The sequence below is a fragment of the Heloderma suspectum genome, chromosome 7 (genome assembly GCF_057233095.1).
Source record: "Heloderma suspectum isolate Gila_16-S chromosome 7, 16-S_ref, whole genome shotgun sequence".
Classification (NCBI taxonomy): domain Eukaryota; kingdom Metazoa; phylum Chordata; class Lepidosauria; order Squamata; family Helodermatidae; genus Heloderma; species Heloderma suspectum.
The window spans coordinates 3,415,471-3,429,730 of NC_139464.1; the positions used below are offsets into that span (position 1 = coordinate 3,415,471).

General features: G+C 43.9%; 1 protein-coding gene across 5 annotated transcripts in view; it reads left to right on the top strand.

Annotated features, from left to right (window-relative positions):
* Positions 1-3,931: 3,931 nt before the first annotated feature.
* TYMP (thymidine phosphorylase) overlaps positions 3,932-14,260 on the top strand; it is a 52,407-nt gene continuing 42,078 nt past the window's right edge. For 2 of the 5 annotated variants that reach the window (XM_084808895.1, XM_084808897.1), the window contains exons 1-2: positions 4,079-4,418; positions 5,534-5,590. Coding sequence is in view for 1 of the 5 variants with exons in the window: in XM_084808896.1 (XP_084665022.1) it covers positions 4,409-4,418 (10 nt within the window). In the remaining 4 variants the exon portion in view is untranslated. Of the gene's footprint in view, positions 4,419-5,533; positions 5,591-14,260 lie in introns of all 5 variants that reach the window. The other 3 variants (XM_084808899.1, XM_084808896.1, XM_084808893.1) reach the window with 3 other exon arrangements.

The following is a 14,260-nucleotide window of genomic DNA, read 5'->3' on the forward strand; positions in this document are numbered from 1 at the left end:
AATTCCATGCCTACTAAGTTTGCTAAGGAGCCTTTGGTGGAGGACATGAGAAAACGCCTTTGAAAGTTCAAGTAAACAAGGTCTGCAGGATCACCCCTGTCCATATGACCCCTGTCCATAACCAACTCTAAAAGGTTAGCAAGACGGGACTTGCCTTTGGAGGAGCCGTGTTGATTCCAAAAGGCAATATAAGAAGTTACAATAAAACCCAATAAAACTCCAGCAACTGAAGCTTAAAAGAGATGTTTGCTCTAATTGGCCACTGTGGGAAGGAGGATGGACTTGATGGACCTTTCATCTGATACATCAGGACTCTTCTTAGGTAATGATTGGTTATGATAGTTAAGAACAGAGCCTCCAGTCAATAGGCAGTCTACCTCTGAATATCATATGCTGGGGGATAGCTGTTGCTTTCACATCCTGATTATGGGTTTCCCCTAGGCATTTGATTGGCTGCTGTGTGGAACGGCGTGCTATCTAGTTCTGTGGTTCCTTCAGGCTCACAGGGGAAGCTGGTAGCAAAATCCAGGCAGGAAAGAAGTAGGATTTTGGATAGCCCCAAGTGGGTCCTGCTGACTGTAACTCTCTCCTACTAGGGCAATAGGACGATGCTGTCTCAGCAGGGAGCTAAAGCCAACTGAAGGCTTATATAGGCTGACAAGACCTGTAATGTGGATTGTTGGAGCTGACTGGATTGTTAAAGGGCACTTACCTGATTTTGTAGCCTGAGACTTCTGCAAGGCTGGGGAGATGGAGGTTCTGCTGGGGACTCATTCTCCCAGCCAGAAGAGGATGGCAGGGCTGTGGGCCCGGGTCTGGGAGGGCCTGAATAAGACTCTGACTGTCCTACCCTGGGGAACTGCCCCCAAACTGCTCACAGGTGACACTGTACATACCCCCCAAAGTCCACAAGAGTCACTATTTGAAGCCTGCTCCATAGGAATGGCCCGTCCTTCCACATGGCCATAAGTTCTAGGTGTCCTTTGTAATGGCCATCAGAATGCATTGGACTGAGATGAGCAGCTCCACAGAAAAGAGCATGAGCCCCCAAATTGCTCTCAGGTGATAGAGGGCAAACCCCCCAAACATCCCAAGATCCCAGATGTGATGCATGCCCCATTGGAATGGGCCCTCCCTCCAGATGGCTATAGCCATTCAGAAGTACAGGCCAGTTCTAAGGGGAGGTTGCTGGGTGAAGGGGGTAGGGTGGGGGCATCTGTAAGCATGGAAATAATCCTAGGCAATTTTTCAACCCCTATCCCACACGTCTAGGCCATTTGAAACTGGTGCTTACAGAACAATATGTGAGACTGCAGTGACCTTCTGTTTATTGTATTCCAATTTCTTCGTGTATTTGGAGAGGATCCTTAGAAACTGCTGTGCTGGGGGTCATAGCAGTTGTTTCCTTAAACTACTCTGTTAGTAAGATAGCTAATACTTTGGAAGACAGAAACAAAATTCAAGGTGATCTTGATAGACAGGAGTGCTGGACAGAAAACAAGAGAATGAAACTTAATAGGGAGAAATGCCAAGTTCTGCACCTAGGAAAAAGAAACCAAATGCACAGTTACAAGATGGGGGATACATGGCTCAACAACAGTACAAGCGAGAAGGATCTTGGAATTGTGGTAGATCACAAGCTGAATATGAGCCAACAATATGATGTGGCTGCAAAAAAGGCCAATGCTATTTTGGGCTGCATTAATAGAAGCATAGCTTCCAAATCCCGGGAAGCCCTAGTTCCCTTCTACTCAGCACTGGTTAGGCCGCACCTGGAGTACTGTGTCCAGTTCTGGGCACCAGACTTTAAGAAGGATGCAGACAAGCTGGAGAGGGTTCAGAGGAGGGCAACGAAGATGAGCAAGGGACTGGAAACAAAACCCTATGAAGAGAGACTGAAAGAACTGGGCATGTTTAGCCTTGAGAAGAGAAGACTGAAGGGAGATAGGATAGCGCTCCTCAAGTACTTGAAAGGTTGTCACAGAGAGGAAGGCCAGGATCTCTTCTCAATCACCCCAGAGTACAGGACATGGAAGAATGGGCTCAAGTGACAGGAAGCCAGATTCCGGCTGAACATCAGGAAAAACTTCCTGACAGAGCAGTACAACAGTGGAACCCATTCCCTAGGGAGGTGGTGGGCTCTCCCACACTGGAGGCGTTCAAGACGAGGCTAGACAGCCACCTGTCAGGGATGCTCTGACTTGGATTCCTGCATTGAGCAGGGGGTTGGACTTAAGGGTCTTGTAGGCCCCTTCCAACCCTACTATTCTATGATTCTAAGACGATCCCTAAAACCTTCCAGTGATTTCCTATGGCCGTTGGGAATGAACCAATGCATTTCAATGGCCATTCAGTGATCTAAGGTTTTAATAACAATCTTTTTATTCTAATTTCTCCTCTTTTATTTTTAAATTCTTGTGAACTAGCATTGGACTTATTTGTTTTCCTGATGTAGCATTACACTACAGAATAGTTTTAATTTTATTATTAATTTCACTTTATTTATTTATTTATTATTAAATTTATTAATTGCCCATCTGGCTGGTCACCCAGCCACTCTGGGCGATGTACAACATACAATAAAAACAGTTTAAAACAATAAAATTCTACAATAAAAACATTTTCTAAAATACCCTAACCCACCCCAATTGCCTGCCTGAACAACGTTTTTAATGCATGACGGAAGCTCATTAAAGAGGGGGCATGACGGAGTTCCCTAGGGAGGGAGTTCCACAGAGTGGGGGCCACCACAGAAAAGGCCCTCTCCCTCGTCCCCACCAGTCTAGCTGTCCTGGCTGATGGGACAGAGAGAAGGCCATCCGAGGCTGATCTTGTTAAGCGGCCTGTCTGGTGCTGCTGGAGGCGCTCCTTAAGATAGGCTGGGCTGGAACCATATAGGGTTTTAAAGGTCAAAACCAACACCTTGAATTTGGCCTGGAAAACAACTGGTAACCAGTGCAACCCCTTCAGCACTGGAGTGATGTGATCTCGCCGGCGGCTGCCTTTAATCAGGCGAGCCGCCGCGTTCTGTACCAGCTGCAGTTTCCGAACCGTCTTCAGGGGTAACCCCACGTAGAGCGCATTACAGTAGTCTAAATGAGAGGAGACCAGGGCATGTACTACCGATGGGAGCAGATGGTCGGGAAGGAAGGGGCGCAGCCGCCGTATCAGATGGAGTTGATACAGCGCTGTCCGGCTCACAGCTGACATCTGAGCCTCCATGGACAGCTGGGAGTCCAAAATGACCCCCAGGCTGCGGACCTGGTCTTTCAAGGGTAGCCGTACCCCATTCAACACCAGGTCAACATCCCCCAGCCTCCTCTTGTCTCCCACCAAAAGTACCTCGGTCTTGTCAGGGTTGAGCTTCAGCTTATTCCTCCCCATCCAGCCACTCACCGTCTCCAGACATTTGGACAGGGATTCTACGGCCAACCTTGGTGAAGATTTGAATGAGAGGTAGAGCTGCGTGTCATCTGCATATTGATGACACCGCACCCGAAACCTCCTGATGATAGCCCCCAGCGGCTTCACATAGATGTTAAACAGCATCGGGGAGAGGATGGAACCCTGTGGCACCACACAAGTGAGTGGCCACGGGTCCGAAACCTCCTCTCCCAGTGCTACCCTCTGGTACCTGCCAGAGAGGAAGGACCGGAACCACCGCAATACGGTGTCCCCAATGCCCATCCCCTCCAGGCGGTCCAGGAGGATACCGTGGTCAACGATATCAAAAGCCGCTGAGAGGTCGAGGAGAACAAGGAAGGAGCATTCACCCCTATCCAGAGCCCTCCTCATATTTTAAAGCGAAAGCCTTCTTGTGGTCTCTGTTTCAATTCTAAGAGGACGGATTTATGGTGACTGACAAGCTGTTTGTTCACTTGGAAGAAGTTTCCTCCCTACACTTGGGAGGAAGTTTGGAGTGCAAATATTTGCAATTCTAGGTTTCTGATATGGAAGTTTGGAGGATAGGCTGCAGTTAAAAAGAACAAAGACAGCTCTGGGTCTAGAAATTAATCAATACAGAACTAGGCTGTAACCAATGGAGCTGCAGGAAGAATTTGAGCTGTGAAGAGGTTTTATATGAGGGAGGAGTACATAAAGGCAGTTACTTGTTGGTTCGCTGTTTGCCTGCCTGTGGATTTTTGGGTTTAAAACGTGCCTTATTCCCCCCAGAGGGGGAAGGGACACCAGCTTGTTGCTTTCAGCTTCTTTTGGTTCCTGAATATCAAGAGGAGCTCCTCACCTTTGCTAAAGTTGTATTTTTTTTCTCCATATTTGTTTATTTTTCCAAGTTTTATTTTATTTTGAATTTTTGAGACTATTTTTATTCTTATAAGATTTCTTGACGTTTTCCTAATTTCTCTTAACCCTTGTGGATTATAGTCTCACCTGCATCTTAGAATCCTCTATGCATCACGGTAGGTTGATAAACATGTTTGGTTCTGTTCTAAGAATATTTGGGCTGCAATCCTGCACATATGCAGAATTGGCCAAAGAGCAACTAGAGTAAGGTAGACTAGCTTTTGAGCTAAGGAAGGATGTGTTGGAGAGATATGAGTGCTGGGTAGTTTTAAACAACTTCCTGGATAGATTGCTCTGTCAATGGTTCACAGTGTTTTGATGGATTCTCTCGCTCTTGTATCTGTGATTAAAGTTATCATTTATTTATCTATCATTCTCTAAGATTTCTAAGTCTAACCCTTACTTTGGGGGGGGGGGATGTATTCTAAATATGTTCAACTTCTTGCTTTAATTGTAACTGACTTCTTATAATACATATTATTGGTATAAATCTTTCTTATTTAAAGCCAAAGGCCATCTCAATTTCAAGTTAAAATAACAAGTAAAATACATGAGTAAGAGACCCAAAAAAAGGAAGAAGAAGAAAAAAACGGATAAAATACATCACAGTGAGAATACAAAGGAGGAGAATTAAAATATTTATAATAAAACAAGAAAGTGAGACTTCCCCCCGGGCAATACCGTAGGCACAAGCCTTCCCCTAAGGTTGGCTGGCAAGAGCAGTTAAACGCCTTGCCCTCAGCTTCCTGGCAGCACAAGCAAATTTGGCAACCTGTTGCGTAATATAATCATGGTTACCTGCCAGCAAAGAGCACACTTGTTCCATAGGGGATCTATTTTCCCAAGAATTAAGGGTATACTGGAGGAATTCCAGAGGGGGCAACGGAGGAGATAGTGATCAGTATCCCCAACCTCACCGGACTCACACACACAGAGTCGTAGATGGCATACGACTTTTTAAAACCTCCCATCCAGGGAAGCGGAGGGCGGGGGCGTGCTCTGTACTCTCAGGGCTGCAATGGTTTTCTCAGGGGAGCAACAGTGAGCAGAGTGAAGTAGCGCTCCATGCCATACGTTGCTTTATGCAGGGGATACCAGGTGGAGTATGACATATTAGAACGTTGTGCATATAGGGAAATCCTTCCCTTGTAGAGCTGCTTTACGCTGTCAGTGTTAGAGGAGGGCAAGACATCTGCACTAATCCCACAGTTATATAAAATGTGTCTTACAGATTTTACCCAAGAATGCTGTGCTGCTGTTTGCAGTTGTTCTGGAAGCCACGTTTTAGGTGAGCGGCAGTCACGCCTGCACGACACCTTCAGCCAGCGCGGAGCAAGGGCAGCATGCCCTGTGTGTCAACAGAGAGCATCCCTGTCTCTGCCCGCAACATGGGGGCTGGTGTAGCTTGGGGCACAGCTAGAAGGGATCTCATGAAGGAGTTCTGCACCACCCCTGGGATATAGACGTCTGTATATCCCCAGATCTCCGCACCATACAGCAATTGGGGCAGTATCTTCCCCAGAAATATCTCAACTGCTGGTGTAACCAGGCTCCCCCTTGAGATTTAAAGAAACGCATCAGAGGATATATGGAGTGGGAGGTCTTCCACCTAGCAGCCTCCAAGTGGCATCTCCATGAAAGAAGAGCATTCAGCCCAAGTCCTAGATATTTAGAACGGTGCTGTTCGTCAACGGGTTTATTATCCAGTTTCCCAGTATGTGTTTTTTTCTTATCTCCCAAAACTACCACTTCAGTTTTGGAATGATTGATTATTAGATGTTCATTTGTACAGAACTTGTTCAGTCCGGTCAGTAGGTCTCCACATTCCAATTAGTACAGTTGAAAATATGACAATGTCATCAGCACACGGAAGGACTGAGAGTTTTACATCCAGAATTGTGGCAGGAAAGAATTCCAAGCCGCTCAGTCCTTGAACAATATTGTTTATATAAAAATTGAACAGGAAGGGAGCCAAAAGGCAGCCTTGACGTACACCTCCTTCGGTCAGGATGTCTCCTGAAAGCAGGCCGTTTGCCCCAAGTCTGACCCTGAGGGAGGTATTGGAGCGGAGCATTTTAATTAAACGGAGCAGCCTTCTGTCAATATTTGTGGGAGATAACTTTTCCCATAGGCGACGTCTGTCAATGAGATCAAAAGCTGAGCCGAAGTCCACAAAAGCGGCGAATCGTTCTTTCCTGCCATGTTGAGAGTATTTTTGAATGAGACGGTGAAGAACAAAGCAGTGGTCTGTTGTGGACTTTCCCTTTCGGAATCCTGCCTGTTGCTCAGCAGTGACTGAGTTTCCAGCAGCCCAAGACTCTAGTCTGCGTCGTAGATATTGGGTGTATAATTTAGAGATGGTGCTTAGCAGGCTCATTGGTCTAAAGTTCTTTGGATCGGACTTAGGGCCTTTCTTATGAATTGGGACTGCGATACTCCCCCCAGCCCTGAGGAGCTCTCCCATGAGAATGTATAAAAGTGAATATGGTGGCGAGGACTGGACACCACCAATCAGAATTTGCTCTGAGCAGTTCTCCAGGGAGCACATCCTCACCGGGCACTTTTTTTATAGGGAGGGAGTTGATTAAGCCTTTTATCTCATCTGGAGTAACTGGACCCCATTCAAGGCAATGAGGGGCAACGTGAGTTTCGTATTATACAGTAGGGCTGTAGCAGGCCAAGGTGAGGAGTGACTGTGGAGTGCAGAAAAATAGGTGTGCCTCTGCATCGATGCAATTTGATTGTTGACGGGGCCACTAAAACCACGGAGCCCTTTGGTTACCAAAGCACCAAATCAGGATGAGTCCCTTTCCATAGCCACCAGGCCCAATTCCACCCATGATTTGCGCATGTATTCATTCTTTTTTGAGCACAATACATTTTTATATTTTCTTCGGAGAAATATAAAACAAGTAAAATTTTCTCTTTTTTAAAATATATTTTTATTTATTTTATTTTTATAAATGAAATAAACAATACCAAAATTACCAACAACCTAATCAATACTTCAGTCTCCCAACAGTACAATATTCTGATGAGGACACCACAATAACAAAGAGAGAAGAAAAAAGAGGGAAAAAAGGGGAAAGGGAGGAGGAAAGGAAGTGAAGGAAAAAAAATCTCTCCCCTTCCCTCCCCCTCTCCCTCCCCCTTAAAGAATTGAGTTTAAACTCCAACACCCCCTGGCCTCCAATGCCATTCTATTTTAAAAACTATATCTATAACCTGAACAATATTAAAGTTTAATAACAAACTTACATTTCTATATCATATCATCAATCTTATATCAAAGAAACAGGTCTACAATTCATTCCCAAAAGCCTATATTAGTAGTAGTAGTAGTTGTAGTAGTAATAATAATAATAATAATAATAAAATAGCATTATAATAAAACTTAATATATACCTTCAATCATCAGTAATATATTTTATACTAGATATATTATCTATTTTAAAATAAAAAATAAAGCAAGAAAAAAAAAGATGAAAGAGAGTAAACCAATATAAATATAATCATTGATCTTCTGAATTAGCCTGGATCATGTAGACTAAACACAAACAGTTAACAAAGCTTGTATAAAGATTCCAGTTCATGGGGTTGTGACAGAATTCTCACACATTTTTACGTTAAGCCATGCCTCCGCCATTTCATGATTTAGAAACTTCTTCATCTGACCTTCAGACACAATACAAAGTGTAGCAGGATATTTTAAGTAATATTGTAAGTTCATTTGTTTTGCCATATTCTTTGCTTTGATAAATTGCCTTCTTTTGTTCGCCACCTCTTTGATGTAGTCTGGAAATAACATAACTTTATCTTGTTTCCAGGAAAGGCTTCCAGCCTCCCTTGCCAAACGCGGGATATAATTCTTTGTGGAGACTTTTGCAAATTGAGCTATGATCGTGTAATCAGTCCCTTTAGCATTTGGCACACGAAATGCCTGCTCAATATCAAGTAAATAATCAGATGGAATAGGGAGTATCTCATGCAAAAGTTTATCCACAAAAATAGGCAATTTTACATCATTAGGCAGATTTTTAATCCCAATAATACGTACATTGGATCTTTTCGTGAAGGCCTCCAGTTGAGAGATTCTATCAGAGATATTCTTAAAACACATTTGTGTCATAGTTTCATTTCCTGCCCCTTGGTCTTCAAGCTCATTAATTTTCGTCTCCATTTTTTGCTGTGACGCATTAATTAAATCTACAGCTCCTTGCAGGGCGGTGATGGAATTTTGGATTAAATCCAACCTTTTGACTTGTTCCGTAAGTTGCGAAGATAAAGTCTTTATCAACATAAATAATTCCCCTATATCTTCTGTTTTCGACACTTTTGACACAGAGGATGCGGGGGGAGTAGATGCCAGCTCCCTTCTTCTCCTTGGCACAGACATGTTTCTCTCAAACAGATCTTACAGGTCCTCAGATGTTTTCGAATATTGTTAACGTTTCTTAAATCATCCCTCAGAGGTTGTTGATATTTCTTAAAGCATATATTATTATGGAACACGGCAGCCCTGTTTTCTCCTATAAAATAGGAGTCTCAGTACAGCTTTTTGCATTGGTAAAGCTCTGGGAAGAAAATCCTGGAATCCAGCCCCCCCACTATCTCATGGGGGTTACTTTTCTCCAAGATGTTGTCCAGAGCATGCCTTGCCCCCCCTTTCAATTCCAGTGGGGAGATGAAAAGGTTGTTCAACCTTTTAAAAAGCTGTTTGAGAAAGCTCCCATGGACATCCGTGGGAAGCTGCCAGAGCGACATCGGTCCCAGCCAGAAGTCAACTCAAAACAAGTAAAATTTTCTACAGAGTCCTCACACCTCAGTTTTCTTATGGCCTTTGCTAGAGTGCACTTCTGGGCTATTCACTGAGCATCAAACCAACTTCTATTAGAAGGTTTCAGTGGATGGATAGCTTTAGAAGTGACTAATAAAGGTCTAATCATTTGAACCATTTTCTTGAAGATTACCAGGGGATCTCCGGCAGTCAAGAGTTTATCTCTTAGTAACAGCATTCCAGGGGACACCAGGAATTGAGATATCTCTTCCTGGATCTTTCCATGCCACTGTATACGTCTTTCGCCTCGAACAGTCAGATTTTCTGATGGTATTGTAGGTAAGGGAGTTGATCCCGTGCTCAAAGAGAGAGAGAGAGAGAGTTGGATTGGCATATGATCACTCTCTGGCCTGATGGCAACCTTGAAGTTCAAAAAAAGGGCTGCAGCTGGTTGAGAGAGGATCATAAAATCCAACACACTCTTGCCCCTCAGTCCAATATATGTATATGAATCAGTATCATAATCTCCGTCCTTCCCATTACAAATATGTAAATGGAATTTAAGAACAAGGGCAAATAGTAATTGGCCAGCTTTATTAATCCCAGAATCTTTAGAGTTCCTGACAGGGAGATGGGTGAGCTCTTCAGGGCTTAATCCCATCTTTTCTTCTATCTTGTTGTTATTTTGCCCAGTTCTGGCATTCATATCTCCTGCTAATATAATTACAGGGCCGACATTAGTGTCAAATAAAAAAGTAAGTACATGATCTAAATCTGACCAAATTTGGGATCCCTCGTGCTTTAAATTATATGGGTGACAGTAAATAATCAGGAATTTTTTTAAACCAGTTGTCCTGGCAATTTGGAGGGTTATGATATTGTTAGTAAAGCCTACATCACCAGGTGATATAATTGGGTTAAAGTCAACTGAGACCAGAGTGGCAAGACCACCTCTTGGATGCCCTTTATTTTCTACTTTAACTGCAGGTGAAGAATAGGAAGCATACCCAGGTAGGGAGGGAAAAGTTGTTAATGTGACCCAGGATTCTTGAATAAGAATGGTTTGAAATTGGATGCACAATTCTTTAAATTTCTCATCTGCTAGTTGAGAGGTCCAACCTGCAACATTCCAGGAGAGAATCTTCATCAACACCGGGTGTCTAGAGCGAGGCTGGGCGGGTAGTCAGCATTGCTCTACCTCTGCAGACATGCTAGGGGCAGGTTTACCAGGTATCTCTCTATTACGCTGAACGTCTGTGGCTTCTTTTCTATAGTTTCTGCCCTTTGACGGACTTTTATTAGGAACAGGTTGGTGATATTCACATAGAGGGTCTACTCCTGTGGTGTGGTTTTCAACTATACAATTTTGAGCAGCATGTAGTATAGTTGGAGTCAGTAAATGGGCAGTAATTTTAACTCTTATTGCAGGTACAAAAGGGGTAGGCTGTGGATTAACTTCTGCCACAACACTTTGGAGTTTGTTTTGAAAATAGCCCTGCTGGACTAAATCTGGACCCTTTGAAAGGGCAGAGTTGGCAATACCTGTATCACATGGTTTGAATAAATCCTCTTGATAAGGTTGTAAATGTTCTGGCTTTTCCTCCCTACATTTGTTCTCCAGGAGATTGGGGGAAGGGGATCTACATTCTCCCATTATGAACAACCTCCTAGATGGATTAGTCTCTCTCTTGCTTGTGACCACTTCTGCTTGTTGTGGGGGGATGGCCAGCTAGAAGAGGATTACTCAGAGAAATCCCCATGCCCTGATGATGCTTGGATGCTAATAATTTTTGTAAGGAGGATAGTCTCATTAAAACCATCTGTTGATCCCATCCCGGAAGGGCATCAAAGCTTTTCAACAGCTTACACTCTTCAGGGAAGAGTTCCTCTTCAAATTTACATTCTTCATTTAGAGGAAATAGAGATTTATCCTCCTCCCTGCACTGCAGGTCAAGATGGAGTTGACTATGTGTTATATCTCTGGCAGCTCTTCCCCCACTAGTGGAGCTGTATCTGGGGCTTGGGTGTGAAGAAGTAACACTTCTTTTACCGGGGCGTTCTGCTTTCGAAGGGCTAAGTGTACTTCTTCTAACATATTTGACGTATTTGGGTGAAGAGAATGGCCCTGATACCAAAAATCTTATAAACAGATTAACTTCCCAGTATTACGAGTGGTGAATCATGATCCTGGATCCTTATGGTATATAGCCATTATGTTATTCGTTTCAAAAAATCTAGACACAAAGAGTTCCAGTTTTAGATAATCCTCTTTTTTAGCATATATGTTCTTCAAAACTTGCCAAGAACTAAAAGTCACCACAGAGCAGGCATGACGATAATCATAAAACAAATACTCTATCTCATCAAAATTAATGAGCTGCGGAATTACTTTATCAACCGAAGGAAGTGCATTTTACGTTCTGTTTGAGAAAGTGCGCCTTTGGGCTTTGGGAAATGTGAAAAAACCAACTTTTGGCGGCTTAGAACTAATCACCATTTTTCATTTATCTTTGGCTTAATTCTTTGGTGCGTTCCATTTCGGTTTTTGATCTTTACGTCTGTCCCAAGGACAAGCTCATGCTGCCATGGATCTTGTATTACATCTTGTGCAGAAGGAGCGACACTAGGAATCCCGCTCTCGGGGGTTTCAGTTAAAGGTTGTTTCGATAATCCCGTAGCGGCAGCAGATGCTCTTTTAGATAATGCTTCTTTCTTTGCTTTTGATGAAGTTTTGGTGACTTTGGGAGGTCATCTAATAATTTGAAAAGTTTGCAGAAATCCATTTTATTGTAGTGTTGGAATGTTGTTGTTTTTTTACCAAAAAAACAGAGATCTCTAGGAACAGAGAGTTCCTAGAGATTTTAACTTTTTTAGATTTTCTTTTATCTATCTTCCTAGTTTGGCGATTTTTCTTTACTTTATTAAGCTGTTTGTTAACTGTGCCCTTTTTTTGACCTATTTTAGAAGGGAGTCCATCATTTATAACTTCGCTTTTTGAGAGGGTGTCCACTGAGGCCTCAAAGTTCTAATATAGTTCAGCCATGGTAGATAAGAAAATGTGGCATTCTGCCAAAAATTTCTTCATTAGATCCAGGTCTTCAATGTAGGGTTGTACGAAAGTCACTTACCTTTTCGCAGCTTGGCTTCGCGGTGGGGGGGAGGCGCTTCGCTTTCCCCCCCGAAGTTCAGGCGAATGGGGGAGGCTTCCTGCCTCGCCCGGCCGAAATTCAGGCCGGGGGGGGGAGGCTTCCCGCCTCACCCGGCCGAAATTCAGGCCGGGGAGAAGCACCCCGTCTCCCCGGCTGCGAAACAAAAAGTAAAAAAAAAAAAAGACCCCGTGATAGGCTACGTGACGATTTACGTAGCCTATCACGGCTAGATTTCCAAAGTCAGCCGTGATAGGCTACGTAAATCGTCACGTAGCCTATCACGGGTGACTTTGGAAAAAAAAACAAACACGTATGCAAATGGCGGCGGCCCATGGGCGCCGCCATTTGCGTTCCTTATTTTGGCACGTCTAGTCTACGTAAAGATTTACGTAGACTACGGCGAAAATAAGGGCACGCTATTAAGGGTACGACGCCATTTGCGTACGCGCTTTTTTTTTTCCAAAGTCACCCATGATAGGCTACGTGACGATTTACGTAGCCTACCACGGCTGACTTTGGAAATCTAGCCGTGATAGGCTACGTAAATCGTCACGTAGCCTATCACGGGTTTTTTTTTTACTTTTTGTTTCATGGCCGGGGAGACGGGGCGCTTCTCCCCGGCCTGAATTTCGGCCAGGCGAGGCGGGAAGCCTCCCCCCCCGGCCTGAATTTTGGCTGGGCGAGGCGGGAAGCCTCCCCCGCTTCGTCTGAACTTCGGGGGGGAAAGCGAAGCACCTCCCCCCCACCGCGAAGGCAAGCTGCGAAAAGGTAAGTGACTTTCGTACATCCCTACTGGTAGATGGATATTAGATTTCAGTCATTTTTAATGCAATATATTGTTTATTTTATACCACATCTTCACTTTTTATCTATGAATTTTCATCCTTGTCTGTTATTACTTTTTTTTTTTTTAACTGCTGTGGTTCTAGCATAATGACCACTCTCTATTCGCTCACTGGAGCCAACTGAAATAGACAGAATAAAGAACTAGGGCTGTGCACCACTTTTGTCCGAAACCCGAATAATGAAGCGAAGCAGGCTGCTTCGGAGGTGCCTTGGCATGACCCAAAGCGAATCAGAACAGCACCGCGGCACCATGAAACAACGTATTGTAAGAGAGAGTTGGCTAGATCTATATGGTGTGTGTGTTTATACTGAAGCTTCGTCTTTCTTTTTCCTTCCCAATTCAACTATTCTCTTTTTTTATTGTGTAGATTCTTTATTTAAAAAACCAAACATTTAAAAAGAACTTAGTTTGAGTTTCCTCCTTTCCTTGCCTGGTTCTTTGTCTCCCCACATCCCTTCTCTAATACCTTTCATCCTATTCTTGATTGTTTATTTTAAAAACCATAAAAAAAACTACTTTAGTTTTCCTTGCCTTGCCTCGATCTTTAGCTTCCTCCCCACCCTTCTCAATTCTCAACCATTAGCTTACCCTTACTTTCATTCTATCTATCTATCTATCTATCTATCCATCCCTCCCGCCCTCCCGCCCTCCCTTACCTTATTCTTGGCTCCCTTCCACCACCACCACCGCCGCTCTTCTCAATTCCTGTATTTCTTCCCTTCCAATTTTTGATCTCTTTTCCTAACCCCCCCCGAAAACACTCTTTTATCTTCTGTTAGGATTATAGATAGTCCCCCCGTCCCCCCCGCCACTGCTTGTAGGTAGTTCAGTATTTGCTTTTCTTTTGCTCTTGTGTGTGTCTCTTTCTCTGTCTGTGTGTGCATGTGCTTGTGTTGTGGACAAGCAAACCGTGTGTGGCAAAGCACTACACCCACATTAATATCTATTATTTAAATTATATAATACTATGTTGTTGTGTGACATAGGAAGCCCAATATGAGGCAACTTCAGGGTCTTGTGGGCAGGGGCAGAGTTGGGCGAGGTACTGCTGGAACTAGCAGCACTGGCAGGCAAGCTGGCACTCCCCCAGTCCTGATAGTGCATCCTGGTGTAGGGCAGCAGAGTGCGGAGGCAAGTCGCAGTGCCTGGAGGTCACTGTTTGAGGAGGCTGGTGCAGGCTGCAGC